The sequence below is a fragment of the Otolemur garnettii genome, unplaced genomic scaffold, assembly GCF_000181295.1.
Source record: "Otolemur garnettii isolate 467f Iridium unplaced genomic scaffold, OtoGar3 scaffold00011, whole genome shotgun sequence".
NCBI lineage: Eukaryota > Metazoa > Chordata > Mammalia > Primates > Galagidae > Otolemur > Otolemur garnettii.
The window spans coordinates 7,278,873-7,303,346 of record NW_003852406.1 but is presented as its reverse complement, the minus strand read 5'-3'; the positions used below and the strand labels follow the sequence as shown (position 1 = coordinate 7,303,346).

The following is a 24,474-nucleotide window of genomic DNA, read 5'->3' as shown; positions in this document are numbered from 1 at the left end:
TTAGAAAGGTTATGTAACTTGTGTAGTGATGTCTTGACTCTGTGGATGAAATAAAAAATTGACTCAGCTCAGTCTTAACCTGAAGGTTGTGGTCTTGGTCTTAAGCTGAGTCTGTAGCAATGGCTTTGACTCTGGGTTGCATTGTCATAACTGAGAGTGGGTTTACTTCTGCCATAAGGAGACAAGGGTTCAGTGATGCTGCCAAATCTCGCGTAGTGCACAGGGAAGCCCTCCACAACAGAAGATCACTATGTCTTCCTGAAATATCTTCTCTCATTATTCCTGTCTCTTTGCTGTCTTCATCATTACAATGTGTGCTATTTATTGCATCTAAAGCATATTTTATTCTGGCTTTGACTCTTAAAGTTCATGAAATCAAGGTCTTCTCGAATCTTGGTAATGACATTGAGAAAGGATTAGCCAAAATATTTTGGTGATTCTTAAAGGAAGTTTTAAACATTTTTGCCAATCTGATATGTTTTGCAACATGACTATTTCTATTAGGAATAAGAATCTGTAAATGTTTACTGTCATCAGTGTTCCTCTTTTGTAAATTATTCATTTACAATTTCTTCAAGTTTTCCATAGAGTTTTTCATATGATTTATATAAAGTTGTATCACAAAGAATAGTCTAATCCATTACTGATTATGAAATATATTTCTCTCTGTTGGGCTGTGCATACAACTTCCTTTTGCCATAGAAAAGTTTTAATATTCTCAAATTCATTGTTCCCCTTCTTTATGCCTTTTAATCCTGTTTAAGAAATTATTTCTCATTTCTATGTTGTAAAGATACTGTCTTTCCTCTAAAATACTACTTTTTAACTTTTTTTGCTCTTGGTAGAGTGCTGTGGTGTCATAGCTCACAGCAACCTCAAACTCTTGGGCTCAAGCGATTCTCTTGCCTCAGCCTCCCGAGTAGCTGGGACTACAGGCACCTGCCACGATGCCTGGCTGTTTTTAGAGACAGGGTCTCACTCAGGCTGGTCTTGAACCTGTAAGCTCAGGCAATCCACCTGCCTTGGCCTCCCAAGTGCTGGGATTACAGGCATGAGCTATCACATCTGGCCCTACATTAAAAATCCATTTGGATTTCATTTTCTTTTTGTTGTATCACCCATTGAAATGTAGTTTTACTTATTGCTACTTGGATATAGAATATATACATTTATTAGATATGCTAGCCCAATCCACATGACACCAAATCTCCACATTTATAGATCTGTTTCTAGCAAATAATATATTCTATCTCATGGGTTGTACATAACACATGGGCCAAAAAGCCATAAGAGAAATTAGAAAATGTATTTTTAAAATATTTTTAACTGAATAAAAACAAACTACATCACAATTAGTGAAATCAAGTTAAAACCATGTTAGTAAAAAGTTGTGGCCTTTTTTGTACCTATATTTTAAGAGATACAAAGTATCAGATTAATGCTCTAAAGTCTTACTTTAGTTGGAAAAAGAAAAAATTAAATCTAAGTCAAGAGATGAAAGAAATCAATAAAGAACAAAAGACACTATAACTTAAAGCAGAAAAATAGAGAAAAACAATAAACTTAAAGCTGATTCTTTTAAAAGTTTAATGAAACAGATAAATACTTAGCAGATTTATGAAGAAATGAAGAAATAGAAGATAAAATACCAATATAAGTATTAAAAGAAGGAAAATCACTACAGATCCAACAATATTAATGGCTAATAAAGAAATATTATAGCAACTAGGCTTATAACTTTGACGAATTAAATGAAGCAATTCCTTAAGAGGTACACACTGAAACTCAAATAAGAAGAAATAAATAATTTGAATCATTTTATATCTATTAGATTATTTGCAGCTGCATTCACTGTTTAAAACTTCTCAATAGAGGGGCAGCACCTGTGGCTCAAAGGAGTAGGGCACCGACCCCATATACTGGAGGTGGTAGGTTCAAACCTGGCCCCGGCCAAAAAAAAAAAAAAAAGAAGAAGAAAGAAAACTACAAAAAAAAAAAAAAGTTATTTCAACAATCAAAAAATCAACCAGAGTAGTTATCATATTAGCAGACTATAGAAGAAAAAAAAATTTTTTTTTGAGACAGAGCCTCAAGCTGTTGTGCTAGGTAGTGTGCCATGGCATCACAGTTCACAGCAATCTCCAACTCCTGGGCTTAAGTGATTCTCTTGCCTCAGCCTTCCAAGTAGCTGGGACTACCGGTGCTATTTTGTTGTAGTTGTCATTGTTGCTTGGCGGGTCTGGGCTGGATTCGAACTGGCCAGCTCTGGTGTATGTCGCTGGCACCATAGCTGCTTGAGCTACAGGCACTGAGCCAGAAGAAAATTTTATAATCATCTCAATTGATGCAAAAAAAGTATTAGACAAAATTCAAAAGTTATTCATGACCAAAACTCTCAGCAAAGTAGGAGTAAAAGGGAACTTATTTAAGCTGACAAAAGATGACATAGGTAAAACCTCTCCTTAACATCATATTTAATAATGAAAGATTAAAAGGACAAGGCAAGCGTATCTGTGCTTACTGCTTCCACACAACTTCATACTGGCAGCCTTAGCAAGTGCATCGAGGAAAGAAAAATAATGTGTCCAGACTGTAAAGGAAGAAAACTAAATTGTCCTTTCTGGAATGATTATTAATATAGAAAATGATACATACTAGTATTAGCGAGGTTGCCATGTCAACATATAAAAATAAATGGGGTGCCGCCTGTGCCTCAGTGAGTAGGGCGCTGGCCCCATATACCAAGGGTGGCGGGTTCAAACCCGGCCCCGGCCAAACTGCAACAAAATAATAGCCGAGTGTTGTGACGGGCCCCTGTAGTCCCAGCTTACTGGGGAGGCTGGGGCAAGAGAATCGCCTAAGCCCAGGAGCTGGAGGTTGCTGTGAGCTGTGACTCTATGGTACTCTATCAAGGGCAAAAAAGTGAGACTCTGTCTCAAAAAAAAAAAAAAAAAAAAAGAACAAATAAATGAATAATTGAATTTGAATTTTATCCAAGTCTTACTTACACTATCATATACACCCCCCCCCAAATCGTTTGTAGGGTTTGTGTGTAGAAAACCATCAAAGGCTAATAAAAGCAATGAATACAGACCTAAACAAATGTAAACATAGACTATGTCCATGAATTAAAAATTCAATATTGCTTGCATGTAGGTCGTCTCTAAATTGATCTTTAGAGTCAATTAAATGCAAGTAGGGTGTTTAAATTGTAATAGAAAGACAGTAATACTACATTAGTAAAAAATAATTTTGAAAAAAGAACATGGAGAACTCAAATTCCTCAAATCAAGAAAGTAGGAAACTGTAGTATTTAAGACAGTATTGCAGAGATGAAAAGGTATAGATTTAGCTCAGTGGAACAGACTACAGATGTCCAGTAATGAATCCACCCACATTTGGTCAACTGATTTGTTTTGAAAGTACAAACGTAATTCAAAGGAGGAAATCATTGTCTTTTCAACAGATGTGTGATGCTAGCAACAATTGGACATTTCTATACAAATTAATTTCTGATTATGTAATTGTAATTTAATAATCCTAGAGAAACCTCAACCCAAATTTCATATCATATAATGAAATAGACAACTTCAAAATGGATTATAGACCAAATTATAAAACATTAAAGGATAAAACAGCTATAAGAAAATATAGGACTAATCTCTGTAGCCCTGAGTTAGGCAAAGAATTCTTAAGTATGATAGCAAAGCTATGATCTGCTAAAGAAAGAAAAACAGACAAAGTTGACTTCATAAAAATTAAAATTTTTTGCTTGTGAAGGACACTGTTACAAGATTTGCAAATGTTTTATCTTAATCATCATTTCAGACAATCTGTGGCTTGTCTTTTCATTCTCCTATCTGACAAAAGAATTGGATACAGGATACAAAAAGATGTCTCTGGACTCAATAAAAAAAAAATCCTTAAATGAATGGGCAAAAGATCTGTAGACACTTCATCAAAAATAATATATAGATAACAGATAAGCCATAAAGAAACACTGAACATCAGGTGAATGTAAATTAAAACCATTTTAAGAGTTACGGGAGAATTAATAGAATAAAAATAAAGAGGAACTGACAATACCTAGTGCTTGAAAAAGTAAGTGAAGCAACTAGAATTCATAGACATTCTTGCTGGGATGTAAGATGATATTAATACTTGGAAAAAGTTTGATGGTTTCTTGAAAAATTAACATTCACTTATAAGACCAGGACCTCCTTCTATTCACCCAAGAGAAATAAAAACTTTATATACATAAAATCCTGTATGTGACTGTTTATAACATCCTTGTTCATAATAGCTCCAAACTGAAAACAACTAACCCATCTTAACTGGTGAATAAATACATTCTTGAATGCTCAGACAATGGACTCATGAGCAATAAAAAGTAGTTGACAATGGTACGTGCTACAGAATGGACGCATCTCTAGTGCGTGATGCTAAGTGATGGGACCCAGGTTGAAAGAGTATCTACTGCACGATTCCATTCATATGATGTTCTGGAATACACAAAACCAGAGAGACTGAAATAGACCAGTGCTGCCAGGGCTTGATGATAGGAAGGATGCTTGTCTATGAAGTGGTAGCAGGAGAGAATTTTAGGGGATGATGAAGCTGTCCCATACCTTGATTGTGATTGATATATTAATCTATATAATCTACTATTAATTTTCCAAACCATAAATGAAAAAAAAATGTTAGCATATGACAATCAAAATACAATTTTAAATGGATAACCATTACTTTCTTTTCATGTGTTTGTAAATATTTTTCTGTAAGTCCTCTCCTTGATTGTAAGACATCATTCAAGATGAACCATTGTTTTGTGGTGCAAAACAATGGTTGTGGAGAAAAAATACCAATAAAACTCTAACACGCCAAATGATTATAAAATGTACCTGATTTTAAAGTTGTCGTTATATGAAAAATAGGCACCTTTAAATATATATACTGTGATATTCAGAAATAGGAATTCAGCCTCTGTCATGTCACATGTTTTTGATTCTGAAAAATACTGGATGCCTGAATCAGAGAGATCTCTGAGGTTTGGGAGTCAAGAGAACAAAGGGGCAGTTATGTCAAACAAAGGACTTGAGTATGGAGACAGGAGAAGGCAGGTCTCTTGCCTCTATGTTTGAACATTCTTCCAAGTGGTAAAGGTGAAATTAGACACTGTCATCTTTTGAGTGTAAAGATTAAAATTGCCATTTTAGTCCATAAGAGGGATAGTGTAGTCCTAATTACATAATTTACAGAAAAGGAGAAAATAAGCCTTGTTTGAAACCATCTTTTAAAAAGATCAATGAAAGACATGAAGCTAGAATGGTCATTTATAAATGCAACTCATTTAAGGCAAATTCAATGTATAAGTTATCCTAGAAGTAGACAAGTTACAGCAGGTTGTGACGGAGACATCTGATTACTTATCTTAAGAACAGCTCATCAGAATTCCTTTGGATAGTAAATGTTCCACTCTGGTTTTAAATACTTTGTTTTGATCAGATTGGATTTACACATGTATCTTTCACAATGTGTAATGTGAAGTTCATCGGACATATAATAGCAGAGCTTTGCCTTTGTGAATTTTATCTAGAATGAGATGAATGAATTGCCAGACGCAGTAGTGGAGTACTCAAGTTGATAGATCGCTGGGAACCTTAGAGGGACTACTAATTTGGATAAGTAAATACGACAGGCTTTGTTCAAAAGACAACAAAAATATTCAAGTTTTTGGAGAAAAACAAAGTCTACAAGATTTATAACCATTTCAAACTGCCCCTATTAGTCACTGATGTATATTGTACATATTTTTAAGAGACAGAAGAAATGGATCCAATTAAACAAATAGTGGGAAAAACTACTTAGCGCGTATTTTTTTTAAGTGATCGATACCAACTTGAACTACCATTTATTCAAATGCATCGAGCTTCATTACTTTAATGTGCTCCTAAAAAGTTCAAGTCAATGTTGTATAAAATACTTACAAATCTAGACCGACTCAACTAACTGATGAAACTTCTTATTTAAAAACATTGTATGTGGAATTTTTCAGGGGGCTAAATAGTATTCAGCGACATGTAGCATTATACATTCATTTTTCCATATTTTCACCATCATCTCAGAATGTATAGCCATTTCCACGAACATAACACCTGTGGAATAAATTTTAACATCTCAAGTTCTAATGAGATGTTAGAACTAAACAATGTAACTTTTATATATGGAGAAAAGAGCCTGTAGTTTTTATTCTTAAATAACAAAATCATGTTACAATGGAATAAAAAGGCAGAAGATACAATGAAGTGTTGTGTGTGCTCAATATATATCCATTTATTAATGCATATGCCAAAGGATCACATCGTATTATGCATTTGGAGTAGTCAGTAACAAAGCAATTGCCTAACAATTTAACATGAAGTAGCCAATCTCACTGATCTGTGTTTTCACACCTGGTAGCAGAATGGTTCTGACAGTCATGGTACTAATCACTTCTTAACATATTGGGCTAGCTTGTTCATAAATCACAATCATTGTAACAGGTTCTGGTTTCTACACGGATAGGCAGTCCACTAGCCGTTATAACCGCAAGTGATCATTACAAAGTACTATTCTACAGCCAAATATTTAGGTACAGACTCTAAAAAGTCAGACCATAAAAACACAGAAAATGCAAATATTCAAAAAACAATTTTGTTCTATTTTTACTTACCGAGCTGTTGTTCTCCTATTGCATCGGACGCATTTGGGGCTTGTAAATCACAGAATCGTAAGCAATTTCTGTAGACCTTCTTTAACTTTTTTCACTAAATAGATGAAAACGTGACTTTTGGCTTCAATGCAATATATAATAATGCCGCATTCAGTACAAATCATGGAATATTTTTGAGAAGAAAACATTGAACGGATTATAGAGGTAAGTAAATGAGGAGACAGTCAGACTGTCAGAGGGAAGATACTAATAGTATAGTTATTTATCACAGGTAACTTTAATAAACCTTCCATCCCCTTTCTAAACTGTTCATTCTATGACTTTTTAAAGAATGGAAATATGATAAAACAGACATAATGCTCTATGACAAAATGCATCCACTTACCTTTATTATAAATGTCATGTGACCTTGGCAGTTATAAAGAACAAAGTTTTGTCAATATATCAAACATTGTTAACAAACTCTATTCAGCATTGCTTTGTATAAGTTTGCTTTAATAGCATTTCTTCACAGTGATATTTCAGAAAGGTTGGAAACGGGTCAGCATAAAATATTTCCCACCTTTTCTAGTTTAATTTGTATGCAAAAATCATCACAATATATCTGCAACTATAAAATTACAAACGCTTTCTAGAAGTGACTGCAGTTCTAGTTATGTTAGAAAAGGGTATTTCTACATACAACGTATGATGTGTTACATTGGAGATGGGACACACCTACAATGAGACTGAGTCTAAATAAAACAATTTGAGTAACAGATGCTTTCTGATCTATGGGTAGAATAAACCAATTTAACAAGGACAACTGATGGGCCAACTCAGAAGATGAATTGCTTTTTAGTATGTTTGTTTCATGGATGAGAAATGGGGTAATGAAATGAAAATTTTCAAAGATATTCTTGATGTTTCACTTTACATCGTAATTTTGGCACTTCATGGAACATTTATTTCCCAAAGACCAGAATTGCTATAAAAGTTCAGCAGGTTTCTCAGGTACCTTGTAGACATTGTATTCGAGTATTGGGAAACACTGAGACGCAGGTAAATACACATTCTCGAGTATTTGCACATGCATGCAGTAATGACTTAATAGTTTATGAAATTCTCAACGAGTTCTCCTTGCAGGGTTCATTTCAAGCATTCTCTTCAGTAGACCTCGTTTCAGATTTAAGTCTTACAAATTCTTTAGCCACATCGTCGCCAGTCCTCTGGGACAGTATTCTAAGGATAGTCAAACCAGTTTCATCCATAGAGATATTTTTCAAAAGAGGATACCATGCCCCATAGCTTCCTTTTTCTGCTATGTTCTTGAGCTGAATGACTGTCATTCCGATAATCCGATCTTCTCGGGCAAAGCAGTAATCCTTCACCGAGAGATGAATTTCGTAGGCTCCTGGACGGTTTTCATTACTCAGAATGCTGTGTGGATTAAAAATACAAATTTGGGCAAAAAAAAAAAAACTTTACTTCCTCTAGGAATCATTATTGTTCTAAAACATTGTTGAGAATTGTATACATTGACCAGAATACTATGTTGGCAAATAGAGTATCAGTGCATTTTAACCCCTGATTTCATATCTTTTAAATTTTATTTAGATCGTCTTTACATAGGTATTAGTGAGAAATCTAACATAAAATGCGTCTTTCCTTACATAAGAAAAAATATGCTTTACTGTCTTGATGTTAAACATATTAATAAAAATGGAGATGAAATATCGTGTACTTAAAACACTAGAGGCAGCATCACCAGTGGATAACAAGATTGGGGGTAGAATGAGCGAGGTGCTAAGGGTTGCAGGAGTTAGGTGAGAATTTCTAGGCCATTTCAACGTCAGTACTACAGTCAGTTCTTTTTCTTTTCCTCAGGCTCCTGGATAAGCTACATGTATTATAGCCAGGAGCCTTTTCTCGTGGAAATACACTGCATCGACTATCAAGTACTATTCACAAAATGCTAAATTAGACACACAACTCCAGAGTAAATCAGTTCCAGAGGTGATTCAATGCCAATTCTTCCTGATGGCAACAGTGAGACCTGTCAAGTATGCGGCTGAGACTGGCCTCTATGAATGACGATCTAAGACTCCTTGTCGGTGTGAAACTGAATGTATGAAGAAGGCTAAGGCTAAGGTAATATGCTGGGTATAATTTTCATCCTCTCCTTATTTACATTCCTTCTCAGATATTCTTAACTTTCTAATGAATGCACATCTATTTCTGTGCAGTACAAGCTTCCAAATTTTATTCTTTTCCAGGGGAAATTTCTCTAATGGAATATTTTGCAGAGTCAAACTTTCCTGTCTAGGTGACACAGATTATCAAACTCATTTTATTTTAGGGAAAAATCTGAAATAATATACAAGAAAATGGAAGACCAGTGGTTAAGAATAGAAGATCAAAATACCCTAGATGTTAGATCTTCTTGTGTTTTAAAATTTATTCAAATGCCGCCTATTCCAAAAACTGTGAGGTTCTAGGAATTACTCGAATCATGCAAAACTTAGACATCAGTGTGCACTGGGATATTTAAAGTTTGCACCATTCAAGTAATTCCTAGAACCTTTCAGAAGACATTTGAAGTGGGTCGAAGTTTCATATAATTTGGAGCAGCAGATTGGTGGAGTTGGGTAAGTTAGTTTATTAGAGGGGTTATTAATGGGATTAATCTGTTGAACCTTTTTATCACACATGGTAATGTACTTAAGTTTTAATAAATGGTAACAGAGTGAAGAATTCAGAGAACAGAGTTATGAAAGGACGGCAGGAAGGCCAATGTGCAGAACCAACAAAAACACAAATCTGTAAGAGACTGTTTTGGTGTGTGTGTGCCTCTTTTTGTATGAGCCCTTAGGCCTTTGTTCTATGCACCCCATCTTCTCTATCTGTCCTGAGGCCAGCTCATTCAGATTTATGGAATTAATTAAGTAAAACCTATATGCAGAAAACTCTCCTATCTAACTACATATTTGACATCTTGTCTTGGGTGTCTGATAAGAATCTCCAAATTAATAGATTTAAAATAAAATCCTTGACATCTTCTTCTTATTCTCCCATCTCAGTAAATCACTATCCACCCCACTGCTTCCGCCAACAACACAGGGGTCATTGTTAATTTCCCTCAGTGCCAGCCATCTCCCATTTGCCCCATGTGGATCTACTGTCCATCATTCTCTTTGCACCTTGCAATAGAATTGTGGTTCATAGGGCGACATCGATAGGGTTTCTCCATGCTCTGATTTCCAGTTGATTTCAGCCAAAAGGGAGCCCCATCAATCAAGTCTGGAGGGAGGTCAGAATCTTTATTTTCGTGCCTGAGTGGGAGTGGCTGCCTCAAGTAGGCTATTATCCTTCTTACAAAGTCACTGCTTCTTTTACGATGGCTGACAACATGTGATGTTTTCCCTTTCCTAATTTTGGTAAAAGCTTCTTCTCCTTCCTTCAGGCATAGGAGTGGTAATAGCCTGGCTACGACTAGCAACTACCAGTCACATAATTATTGTCTCCACTCATATCTTTGTAAATTCCTTTGTAAGCCTATCTTAAAGTATCCTAATTTAAATGTTCGTGGGAACTTAGTTGATATAGTCGTTCTTTCATGTTCTACCTTTAGTTCACAGCAGGAATCTACTTTCATTTTTCCCCTTTTTTTCATTTCCCTATTACCATCTGGTTAGTCACCAATCACTCATCATCTCTTGCCTGGACTATTTTGATAATCTTCTATTTTTGGGTGATAGAATAATCATTTAATATGTAAATTAGATTGTTCACCCTCATCTGAAAAATCCTTCCATGGACCTCCAATTTCAGCTTACAGTTGCAAAGCTCTGCGGGAAGTAGCACAGGTGGTACCGTGACCGCCTCTCCAAACCCATTTGATCTCCCTCCTCTACCCATGATATACTGTTTGTTTAAGGCAGGAGCAATCCTGTCATGCTTGAGTCCTTGCTTGAAGTAGCTATTTCACTCGGTTTGAAATGCTCTGAGTTGTCTTTACTTCATGATTGTTTATTTTTTCAGGTTTCACTATAAAAGTCACACGCTCAGATGCTTCCCTGACCACACGATCAAAGCAGGTATTCAGAGTACCACGTAATTCTCTGCATGTAGGTCTAGTTCTCTGCACAGTACTTGGTACCATATGACACAGTTTTACTTGTCATCTCTGGGAAGTAATTTACATGAGAGCTAAGACCTCCTATTATATATACCTAGTACCTCTAATATCACCTAACCCGTGATAGTCACTGAACAGATCTCGAATTCAAACAGTCTTCTCCATTTCCCTGGAATCAGCAATGAATTAGGATACTTAAACCTGTAGTATTTAGTCATTCCCACCCTGAATTCCTCAATAAGTAAAGTTCAGCTAAATCATGGCTATTGCCTGGTTGAATACATAAGTTGGGTTGATGACTTACAACTGAAAGGTTTCATTGTATTTTGGTGACCATGTGTTGCTTTTTGTCTTCGTGCCTTGTTTTCTCTTCTTGTCTCCAAGGTTGGGTCCCAGCATACAAACCTCCACGAAGGGGCGGAACATTGCTGTGGTCTGCCAGTTTAAGTCATTAATAGCAATCACTAAAAACCAAAAGGAAAGGAAACATGAAATTTTAGCAAATCAACTCATGGAAACTTAACAACCTCTGTTCGGTCCTTAGAGTGAATTTTTACTTTCAGAAATGATTTATGAAGCCATAACTTGCATTTGATAGTGCCCTAACCCGATTGACAAGAAAATGTCCTTGAAGAAAAAAACAATTTCCTTTCTGGAAGGCTCACTTAATGGATCTCTCAGCTCTAAGCTCTGTGGTATTGGCATGCTGAAAAGTTAACTGTAATTGAAATGACATCTGCTACAAAAAGTTACCATTCTTCTTTAGGTAAAAACATGGTGTTTTTCAAATTAAAAATTATGATGTGTTTATAATAAAATATTTAGAAAATAGATAGGAAATACATTAAAATAAGGATCTATAATTTTACCACTCATAGGCAATGACAATATTTTGATGTGTATGTTTTACTTTATATAAAAGATGAGTTTATAAATGTGTTACAATCTATTAAGTAGTTTTATTTCTTAAAGTCAACCATGAGTAATTTTCTAATCCATTATAAATTTTCCCCAGCTAATATTCTACCATGTGAATATTCCATCCTACATTGGATATTCTATCCTAACCAGTCACTTGTTAAACATTATGGTTGTTTCCTAATTTTAGTCATAAACAGTTATTAAAAGAACATTCTCATGTGTAGAACTTTACTCATCCTTTGATAATAATATGCTTAGAAAAGCATATTATAACTTAAGTTGTTAATGTAAAAAATTCAGTAAAGTGTACGGCATTTGATATATACTATCAACCTTTTTTATTTTCAAAAATTTTCAAGGACACAGGGCAGTGCCTATGGCTCAAGGAGTAGGGCACCGGCCCCATATACTGGGGGTGGCGGGTTCAAGCCCAGCACCAGTCAAAACTGCAAAAAAAAAAAAAAAAAATTATACATATATATATATTTAAGGACACTAACAGTATCTAGAAACATCCACTTAACCTTATGTAATACAATTTAAAAACATAGCATTAGGCCATGGTTTTGATCAAAATAGATATTATTTATTATGACTACGTGTATAATAAAAAAATAGAATAGGATTATATTGTGCAAAATGTTAATATTAAATTTCACCTTTGAAATGATTCCTGTATTTAGAATCTTTTTATAATATAAATGCAATAGATTGAGCCACTCATTATATTAATTAAAAAAATCAATCCAGTTATTAGAAATCAAAGACTAGGTGGATTCTATGAAGAACAGAAAAAAATGTATTGACTTTTAATGCTTAGACTTGACTGACATCCAGAGTATTAATGTGCAAGGATTATCACAGTCCCAACCACAGACTAATATATATATATATATAATTTAATCATCAATATATTTAAACTGTGTAGATATTTAGAATGATATAGGCTAAATATCTGTGCCATTGATTATATTTCAGTTTTAAATCAAAATTTTGGTTTCATGAAGAAATTCTGAGCATGCCCTAATGTAATTTATTACCCATTTTTATAAAACCAACACAAAATTAAATTTTAGTATCAGTATTGCAACAGAGGTTAAAGTTTAATAGGCTGTTTGATTTATCTGAACCCCAAACATACCTTTTACAGTGACTTTGTGCTCGCCTGTTCCCGGGATGGTAGTGATGTCCACGTGGACAGAGAGCTGACCCACTGCATCTTTGGAGGAACGACCTGCAGATACACAGAAGTTTACTGGCCTGAACTTTCAAACTACTTAATAATGGACATCTACAGTTTCTGCACAAGAGAAATAATGTGTTACTGGAAATAAAAGGTTCTTTCCACTGATAGCTCATAATGCATGTAGTCACTAAGAGGCTTGGGTATCATCACATTCAGACCATCAAGCTAAAATTTCAGATGGCCGATAGAAATCATAAGATACCTCAATACTATTACTGTTGTAAGAACCTGCGGTGGCTTTACAATGAACTTTAAACTGTATCATTGCTTATGGACAAAGATGCATCATTGTTTTTTATCATTTTTTTTCAGCACTTTTCTACAGTGGGTTATAACAGAGCAACTGAGGACACAAGCGTAACTCCCCAGAGCACCTGCCTTCATGAAGCCCACAGTAAGTCAGGGGAGACTAACAGTAAACATATTTTTGCAATATACAGTATTATTAGGTAGTTAACAGACATATTTACAAGGTCTTACTGATGGTACAGAAAGGAGAAGCCAACTCTACCCTGATAAAGGCTAGAGCTAAATGTGTTTTACTGGTAAGTGCCTATGACTTGGGGTCAGATAAACTTGAATTCAAATCATAATTATGCTACTATTGATTGTGTGACCTAGATAATTTATTATATACTAAAGCTTCAGTTTTCTCATTTGTAAAATAAAATTAACACTAACCTCTTACTATATACATTTTTAAACATATCATCTATGAAAATATACTTTTCCCCCATAATTTGAAGCACATGCTGTACCCATTTTTTTTTTAGACAAAGAATTTCATTTTGTTGCCCTCAGTAGAGTGTCATGGTGTCATAGCTCACAGCAACCTCCAGCTCTTGGGCTTAGGTCTCAGCCTCCTGAGTAGTTGGGACTACAGGTACCCATCACAATGCCTGGCTTTTTTTTTTAAATTGCAGTTTGGCCGGGCCAGGTTTGAACCCACCACTCTCAGTATATGGGGCCAGCACCCTACTCACTGAACAACAGGCACTGCCCACTGTACCCATTCTTTACCTTTACTTTATCTTTTCACCTAAAAATATATCAGGGAGGTAGTTCCATTTCAGTATATATAAAGCTGCCACTTATTTTTACATGGCCTGGAATATCACAGCATTAAGTACAAAGTAAATGCTCAAGTAATACTTTGACAATAAATCCCTGAGCTGTTTACCAATATTTAAATAATTTAATTTTAGTATTTTTATTGTTTGGCTGCTAGTCCATTGTATGAACATATAATTTAGCATATTTGATTGTTTCCAGTTCCTTGAGGGAACACATTTTTAGGTTACATTGTTCTTAAACACTAAAGTAAAGTTTAAGTTGTAGGAGAGACCCCCACCCTGGAGTTCTCACGCTAAATACCCTTGCGTTGTACACATTAGGTGAGATCCTATCAAAAGTCCTCCTTCCTCCCTCTAATAGCCCTGCCCCCTTCTCTCTCCTCTACCTCCTCACCTCTCCCCCTTGCTAGACTATATTTGTGTTTTATCATTTGTATGGGTGTACAAGTATTTATATATTGGTTTCACAAAAGTATTGAGTACATTGGATACTTTTTTTGAGACACTTTACTAAGAAGAACGTGTTCCAACTCCATCCAGGTAAACATGAAAGCTATAAAGTCTCTATCTTCTTATGGCTGAAGAGTATTCCATGGTATACATGTACCACAATTTGTTAATCCATTCATAAGTTGATGTGTGTTTGGGTTATTGCAGCCCAATTCATAATTGCCAAGTCATGGAAGCAACCCGGACTTTCTTTCCTCCATAACACCAGAGAGATTATACCAGGAGAAAGAGGAAAGGTACATAAGAGAAGAACACACATTCCCCATTCTACTCTTTCTACTGCTACAGGCACCATGTGGTCTGCTTTTGGGAGAGAGGATGACAGCTTTGAACCAATGTGTCCTAAATGCTTTAAATCAACAGAACCAAACCTTAAAATATATGTATAATTTTCTAGCAACACAAGTAACTAATAAAGTATGAACCTGGACTGTAAGGGAGGCATCTGTGTAGTTGAAAGTGGGACTCACAAGAGAAGAGTTAATAATATTTTTTGGCAAAATACTTTCATACCCTCCCTGAATCAGCAACATCCTTTTGATATGCAATCTTTCTATACAAGAACAGAACAGAGCTGCCCAGTATTCAAGGCCTTTTCTGTGCACCTCAGGGACATTTTTCCTCATGTACATATTGCATAATTTAAAAAATTTACTTTTTTTTTTTAATCTTATCTCATTTAAAATGGGACTTTTCCTTCATTACACCTTATAATAGGAAGGGTTGAGATTTTCGCATCATTTGACTTTATCTGGGCAACTGACTACATTTTTTAATGAGAGATTTTTATATAGTCCCTTTGAGGTTTGCTGGCATACAGTCATATCTTCAATAAATGAAATATTTAACTTTTTCTGTTATGGCTTGCCCTGGCTAGTGTCATTTGCTTCTATCTCTACAACTGTAATATGCGATATTGTTAAAAAGTGATATGCATCTTGGCTTTCTAAATTCATTTTCACCCTTCTCCACTGTGCCTTCAGAAGCTGATCTGTGTGGACAGTACTGGTGGTCTCCTCTTACTCAAGCATCCAGTTGGGTTTGGTAAATCTGGGCAAAACAATGGAAGTGAGGGGTAGGTCTGGTGTTTATCTTCTCAGGCTTTGTCATGTAGAGCCATTTTTACTGACTGACTCCTTCAACCAAAAATAGCGGTTCCTCAAGAAACCCTTGCTAGGTCATAGTCACTTTTCTGACTTTGGTAGCTTCTAACTCCCCATTACTTTCATTTTTGCAGATTTTCTCATATACTTTGTACATAGTTTCTTTATTAAATCCTCTCAAATAATCTCAATTTGGCTGTGCCATCTGATTCCTGCAGGGACCTTGGATCAGTAGAGTTAATATTGTTTTGCCAATAACGCTAATGGAAATGTTTCTTCAAGTATTTTCGCAATGCTCTTAGGTTCTGTGGATCAATAAGATAATTTTTGAATTGTCAAGCGTTAAGTACGGATGAGGCAGAGATGAAGGAGTAGCAAGAGGAAATGTTAGAAAATAGGTGCCATTTGAAAGTCTTCAGATGTTATCCTAGAGTTGCTGAGAAGTCTAAGTATTTAGTCATGAGAGGCATAGTCAGATTTTAAAAGGATTTCTCTTGCCTGTATAAAAGTGGGTCATTCTCACCACTCCATTCTCTCCTAGATAGCTCCACCCTTGCATTTCATTATAACATAAATCAAGCCTTAAAACCCAACTTTTAACTAGGATACCTTTGATCACCTTTTACTTCATGTGTAGTCCTGGACTATGCTACCACATTTGGACTAATTCTTCAAAATACTCTTCCTGCTTTCTATCAAGACAGAAAGTTGCCTATTTGAGACATCCTTCCACTGTTATGTTATGAAGCTCTGTCCAAATCTCTTTATTACATTATAAAATAGTTTTGATTCTAAAATCTTATTATATTCTCAATTTGCTCAAATGCTATATAACATGATACAAAAATTCAGGGCAATGGAGTCAGACTGCCCTGATTATGAATCTGCTCTCAGACACTCATTCGCAGGTGATTAAAACTCCATGAATTTTCATTTAGTTATAAATTGAGATAAAAACCCTTTCCCTAGAAGCAATGATGTGAGACTAAAAAAGGATTAAAAAATAAAGTAGAATATTTTGTGCCTTTCACGCTAACTAATCAATGGGTCCAGGTTTATTATGATGATTCAATACTTAGTAAGAAAATGTTTCAAAGTTATTAATTTCCTTGAATATTCATGCACCATATCCACAGATAAAAATACGCACCCCACCTCCCAGACATGGCTATTATGGTTATCTATATCAAAGACCATAGGAAGACAACTCTGAAGTGACTGCCATTTTCCTTACCATTGGTGGAATTCCTACTTTTTTAAAAATAAGATATCCTTGGTTTAGGACAATAAAGATGTCTGATTGTTACCATTTTCCTTACCATTGGTGGAATTCCTACTTTTTTAAAAATAAGATATCCTTGGTTGAGGACATAAAGATGTCTGATTGTTAAGACCCCAAATGTCTAATAGGGAAACCTTTCCCCCTCTAGTGTAGAGACTTTGATTCACCAATAATCTTGAGAAATAAATTTTCTTGATTAATAAAGTATTTTTAAAAAACTATTATTGAAACCAGGAGTAAGAAAAAGTAAGAAGAAGTAAGTAAGAACAATTCTCTCAACAACACAGAAAATGTAGCCAGCTTTTACGTTTTTCTCTGCTGTTATGTTAATGATCAAAGCCTGCTCAGCGGGTTTATGGTTAAATTTGTGGGAGGTCTTATATGCATTACTATACGGCATCACATAGCAATGGCTGATTTCTACCCCAGCGAACATGAAGAAGTGATGGGCAGACAAATTATTAGAATTATTTATAAATTCAAAAAGCCTTCCATCCAGGCCCTTACCAGCAGGTTGTCATTTTTCACTGGAGTTTCTAATTCCAGAAGAAATTACTTTAAAGGCTTTAATCGGGTTTTTATAGAATTTGAGATGTCTAAATGATAAATCATGTAAAATTCTAATTCACACAAGGGGAATTTTGGTTTGGAGTTCTTAGTTATAGAGGAAGACTGTTGTGCTGTTTTGGAATAAGTAACAGCTAATGAAACACGCCTAAAACCTCTTAAAAGGGAGTCTTTAAATATACAGAATGTTTTCTCCTTCCTGAGTTGCTTTTCTGTGGTCTTCTGCTTGGATATTATAACTGTGTTCTTTTTGTTTTCTAAAGAGATACTAGGGTTGCATTGGCTTCAGGGAAGGGGGAATTTAAAAATCATGTTAATGTACTCAGCAGTGCCTGAACACTTTTCTGAAACCTCCTGGGTGTAAATATTTACTAGACTCTCAAAATATATATTTCCTTCTCTAACACAAAAATGTGAAATTGGCCATTCAATCACAGTCCTGAAAATTGGCTGCTAAATGTGGTGCAACCCAAAAAAGGAGAATTGGGAACATATAAGTTTTTCTGATAATTATGGGTAGAAGCACCTGGATAAAAGGGTTTCTCATTATTGTTAGTGCTTAACAGTCTTGCTGTTGAGAACTGTCATTTTAGAACTGCACATTTTTGCTTTCATGCCAAGTGTTTACACTACTCTCTAGCACCTCAGTATTATAATTATACAGATTTTTTTCTTCTTAGCTACATTCCATAATAACAGGAAACCTCACCTCTATTACTATTAATATTCCATACTTACTCTAATTCATTCTTACTATTAATAATCCATACTTATCTCTAATTCATACAATAATTCTTTATTCTTTTGATATAAATTAAATGACCAACTAAATATTTGTTGATTAAATATGCAGATTGATGCAATGGCTCAGGCCTGTAATCCCAACACTTGAGAAGGCCCAGACGGGTGGATTGCTTGAAGTCAACTATTCAAGATCAGCCTGGGCAACATGGCAAGACCCTGTCTCTACAATCAATCCATCAGTAATAAATAAATAGACAATGTTCATTTTGCACAGTCTCTGTACACCTGGATCTCAGCTTCCACAATGTTAAAGATAAATGACACTAGTGACAGTTTCAAATTTCAGTTACTACGATATGTTAAATATTTGTCATTGCATAAAGTACAAACTTTGCAGGCAAATTCACTTGTCCAAAAATCACTGTGTAAATAACAGAAGCATATCATCCGGGGCCAATCACTTCTTTCAAAGTCTGTCAGTGATTGGTTACTACATCCCTATTCACACGCAGACATCAAAGTGTGTCATGGTGTGGCTTCCTTTTTCCCAGTCGTAAACTCATGAGGTAGCTTATAAACACGGATAACCATTAGAGAGAATTTGCCAGAAAAGATGAAAGTGCAGCAAAGAAAGGAAAAGTGATGATGCTGGAGTGAAATTTACATAAAATGTAAATGAGTCAATAAAATAAATTACTGACCCTGGGAATGTTGACACTGGCGCCCTTGGACAGATTCTAAGCAAGCAGCCAAGTATCTTAGCCAAGGTGAGCTTATTGATACAAACGAGGGAAAAGATCAAGAGAGCCGAGAAGAAGGTGTTTCAGAGAAAACCTTCTCATTAAAGAAACGCTCAGATATGTTACAACACAGAAAGCAGAACTGTTACAAATGTTGGTAACAAATCCAAACTTAGAAAGCAATAGAACAATTCACTAAGGCATAAAAAAGATGCTCCCTCCTTACAATGATACCGTAAGGAGGAGCAGGCAAGCATTGTTTAAACTACTTTGGGAAGATTTTAAAAAGAAGGAAAATAATCCCCAATGTTTTTAATGATTTAAATTACAGTGTACTAAATATTAGTTTTACTACTTTTTCATTTCACTGTGTATATATATATATATATATAACTGATAGTAAGAGGTTTGTTGTTTATATAAAATGTTTCTCAAGGTCTCAATGGAATTGTGATGTTTTCCCCACTAGTCATAAAGACTGCAGTTTGTCTGCACAGCTATTTTTATGGTCTCACGTTACCATGATGAGTGAAGACTGTACATATGTTTGAGTTGATTCACAAAATGCTTCTGCATGAAACTCTAGAAGCTGCTTAGTTCAGGCAGATGTGATTCACATGTGTGCTATACGATGCAATATCCTTAACTTCCCATCTGGAGGGTTTGAATCTGATTGTCTTTGTGTATGGGGAAATCTGTCAACTGTCTATCCCAGGATAAAGTAGAATTGAACAAAAGCATTTCATAGTTGGAAAAAAAGTACATAGCAATCATGCAGTTATTTTCCAAAAATAGAAAAGAAAATTATATTTCTATTTCCTATGAAACTGAATAGGAAAATAATATGGTGTTTATTTATTTAACAGATTTTAATGAGCACTGCCTGAAATTTAATGAGAAGCTATACCTGAATATAATCTTCTCTATTCTAACTCCAGAGGGATTAGTCTATGTCTCAAGTCACCACATGGGTATCTAGAAAGTGTCCTTTGTCCCCAACATTATTAGGTCTTGAATACTTTGGGAATGTGCAGTGCCCATGTGGGTAAATACTGGCAAAGGGCAGGAAGCTGAAAGAACTGATTGAAATCCTTTTCAGAAGAGCAACTTTTGAGGAGGAAAGATCCTGCTTCCTCTCAGTTTATAGGATAGCACTCCATAAGCACCTTAACTGAGCAAGTCTCTTACCTACCACAGTAGAGAGAATGAATAGGTTTCAAACATTAGTGATAATTATTCATATTATGAATTTAATTGACAATTACCCTCCCCAAGTCCTCAATCAGTAGCTTGTAAAACAACACTAACGGATACAATTTTTGACCTCTTACCTATGTCAGGCATAGTACTAAATGCTTCCGGTATAAGATCTTGCTCTTTTATCAAACAAAAGTATTGTGCACATTTTATAGATGGTAAAACTTGGGCTCAGATATTACTTTTTAAAATCAATATAGGACAAAACAAATACGACTTTGTAGCTCTAACTTATATACTACACTGTAGTATATACTACACTGTAATGTTTATTGAATAGCTTCCCCATCTTTTTTTAATCTGCCAAAGAAGAGAAAGCAAATTTTGTTCTTTTCTTCTAACCTTTGTTCTTTTTTATAGGATTTAAAAGATTTATGAACTAAAAGCAAGAAAAGATGTAGAAGCAAAGATTAAGAAATATGTTACCTAGACAGAATCTAGATAGCTTTTTTTGTTTTGAGATTTAGCTTAAAACTCCACAGTATTTTATACATAGTCATGTGTCATTTAATGATGAGGATGCGTTCTGAGAAACCTGTGATTGGGTAGTTTCCTGACCAGGAAATTGAACAATCATGGAGTGGGAGGTGGTGAGTGAATGGGAAAGCTTAGGACATTGCCGTACAACACTGTAGACTTTCTAAATATGTACACTAGAGCTACACCAGAATTTTAGACATTTGTCTTAAATAATTCATGGTAAATTACTGTAACTTTTTTACTTACAAATTTTCAATCTTTAACTTCACCTTTATAATAACATTTCACTTAAAACACATTGTATAGCTGTACAAAATTATTCTCTTTATATATTCTTATTCTGTAAACTTTTTTCTATTTTTAGAGTTTTTCTTGTTCATTTTTGTACTTTTAAATTCTTGTCAAAAACATACAAATACACATATTAGCCCAGGCCTACACAGGATCAGGGGAGTCAGTATCATTGTCTTCCACCTCCAAATCTTGTTCTCCTGGAAGGTCTTAGGAGATAATAACATGTTTGGAGCTGTCATCTATGACAATAATGCCTTCTTCTGAAATACCTTCCTGAGGCTGTTTTAATAGTTCAAATTTTTCTATAAATAGAAAACATTATAAAATAATAATAAAAGGTAGAGCATAATAAATACATGAACCAGTACTAGTCATCTTAATTATTATTAGGTACTGTACAAAACTCTTCGTGATGTAATTTTATATGCCTGGCACTGCATTAGGTTTGTTTAGACCAGCGTTACCACAAACAACACTACAGCATTATGATGGTGATAGGAATTTTTCAGCTCCATTATAATCTTTTGGGACCACTGTTGTATATGGAGTCCATTCTTGACTAAAACATCATTATGCAGCACATGACTGCATTAAACTCCACAGCAATTACCCAAATACATAAAGTAATTTTGCCTCCCAAGACACTATAGTTTCATAAATATCTGGGATTTACCCAGAAACTTACTACTGATTGAAATAACTTACATCTGCTTCATGACTACAGTTTGCTAAAGCACAATGCTGAGAAATCAGTGATTAATGGGACTTGGGATAAGTGTCAACTCCATAAAGTAAATCACCAGGCTATTTAAGTATCTTAGAATTTCTTTGGGAAGATTAGTGATCCTAACTTGAAATATTTTAGGATTGAAAGGTAAAAATAGCTTTGTAGAATTAATGTGAGAGCAAAAGGAGCCTTAAAAATCATTTGGTCCAATCTCTTTGTTTTAGACATAAAATAGTTGAAGCTAAATATTTTTAACAGATTCTCATAAAGGGGTGATATCATGGGCAGGTATCTTCATTTTAAGGATTATTTTCCACTGACGAGATAGCTTGCCTCCAAAGATCATCAATTCCAAATGATGGGACAGACTGTCAAAGAACAGTAGAATTTGGGAAATAGGTCACATGGCCAATCACTGTCCTCACCTGGAAACTCGGCACTTGCCATGTATGTATATGTACATATGTATCAGAAAACCAACCTTTCACCTGTCCCTGAAAACTATTTTTAGTTATTATCTGTTTCACCTGACCCATCAGCATCACTCTTCTCATATCTATTTGAGTAACACAGTTATTAGCAAATACCACCCCCTAGGGGACAGGAGAATAGGATTATCCATACGTTACTGTGTCTTTCCACCTGGCCTTATAAGCCAGGAGAGATTACAGGATGATGTATCTTCAGGGATGAGAGCTTCAGAATCTGTCTTCTTGTTACTGAAGTCAAAAACATTGGAGTGGGAGCCAAGCTAGTTCAGATGAGGCTAGGGGCTATGCATACCCACACCCCTATCTTCAAACCACTGGAACTATTAGAAAGTGAAGAGCTAAAAAGTGGCCAAGGGTAATTCACTCTACCTACATGTTGAAAAACCTGTGTCTGCTAAACACATAAAATACAGCGAGGGGCTTCTCAAAAAAAAAAAAATTCTATAGCACACACAAAGAAAGATAATATATTGACGATTCAGAGAAGAAACTATCTCTGGAAATAGTGTTTCTGAAGAAACCAGGATGAAGGTAATGAAGCCTTTATAAAATGCATAATAAAAGCAAATTTCGTGAGCTCAAAGTCTTAAATTTTCGAATAAAGAATTCAAATTGTTTCACAAAAATTAATAATGTGCAAATTATACCAACATATAGCTGGGTGAAATGTTTAAATTTCAAAGAAAAAGGGTAAGATACCCTATAAGTCTTTAATAAATATTCAGCATAAAAGGGAAAGGATTCCAGCTGGCCTATATTTTCGTTCACAAAATAAAATTCTAAAGGAAATGAAGCAATGTCTATAGAGTTATGAGTCTACGATCCTAGAATTTTAAGTCCAGCCAGTTGCTTCTTCTGTGTAAATGAAACAAACTCATTTTAAAAATTGTTAAAAGAGTTCAGAAAAATAACTTGGAGACATTTCAGCCAAAAGAACCTAAGACCGGAGAAGCTGGGCTGTAAGCACCATGGCAACGCGTACTGACATTATTTAAATGAGAATATAGTGATTGTAACTATTGTGTAGATATGAGATTAATATTCTCCCCTATTATATTTGAGTTTATAAAGGCAAGAACAGTCTTATTAAGGTTTATATTCCCAGTGGCTATCTCTATGCTTGGCACAAAGAAGGTGCTCCATGAAGGAGGTAAAAGAACAGAGAAATGATACTTGAATTTAACAAGAAGGCAGGTGTTAAGGCAGGATAGATATTTTAATGGGAAAGTGTTTTTTAAAGGTTTGTTCTCTTGGTTTTAATGTTGAGATATTGTGCAAGTAAATCAGTGGTTGGAATGGTAAATCTCAATGGATATGGGTACTTTCCTTAACAAATTAAATGGGTCCAAAATCGTGACATAGAAGTAAACTGGCTTTACTCAGGAAATCAAAAACAGATATACAGCATTAAGATCATCACTATCAGTAACTAAAGGCCTCAAATATGAGGAGGAAAAACTTCCTAGGGCCACAGAGAAGTGAGAAACCTCTGAGTAGATGGTAAGAGTATTTGAATTCCACATTTGTGACTCCTTCCTCCAGTCTGCCTAGTACCAGATATATGAAAGATGTCCCCTGGACTCATGGTTACACACTGGAATAAGTGAGGTCAGAGTGGAAGACCAGTTCCCCCATAATCTTAGGATGCCTTATAGGAGACTTGTCCTTGTGTCAACCCACAAAAAGCATCAGGAGTAGGTAAGGGACAAATATGCCTGAGGACAGGAAGAGACAAAGAGCAAGGTGGGACTACCATCCCCACCCTGGAAACTCTGATCTGTAACTTGGCTAAATAAGATGCCAAATCCGAGTAGCTGTTCAGTAGCACAATGCTATAGATTTCGCAGGCTCCTGGGCATGAACCCCCACCAAGCCTTTCCACATTGCTGGCATATCCCCTTTGGAACCTCTCCCATTCAGGATGGGCCGCACTCTGAAGGCAAAAAGTCACAATCTAGTGCAAAAAAGCAACTGAGAGAGGACAAAGATAGAAAATTTACAAGTAAATTATGAGGAATGTTTAAGCAAATGTAATAAATAACAAAGCAGAGAACACTGGATTTTTAAAAAAACATTAATCTTTCTTTTTTTTTTGCAGTTTTTTTTTTGGCTGGGTCTGGGTTTGAACCTGCCACCTTCAGAATATGGGGCCAGCATCGTACTCCTTTGAGCCACAGGCACCATCCTTCTTTTTTTCTTTTTTTTTTTTT

The 24,474-nt window shown here is 35.3% G+C and overlaps 1 protein-coding gene across 1 annotated transcript in view; it reads right to left on the bottom strand.

Annotated features, from left to right (window-relative positions):
- Nucleotides 1-7,559: 7,559 nt before the first annotated feature.
- Nucleotides 7,560-24,474, bottom strand: part of UNC13C (unc-13 homolog C) — a 527,267-nt gene continuing 510,352 nt past the window's right edge. The window contains 3 exon segments of the mRNA XM_003784369.1: nucleotides 7,560-8,131; nucleotides 11,134-11,293; nucleotides 12,892-12,984. Coding sequence (XP_003784417.1) covers nucleotides 7,846-8,131; nucleotides 11,134-11,293; nucleotides 12,892-12,984 — 539 coding nt within the window. The 3' untranslated portion in view covers nucleotides 7,560-7,845.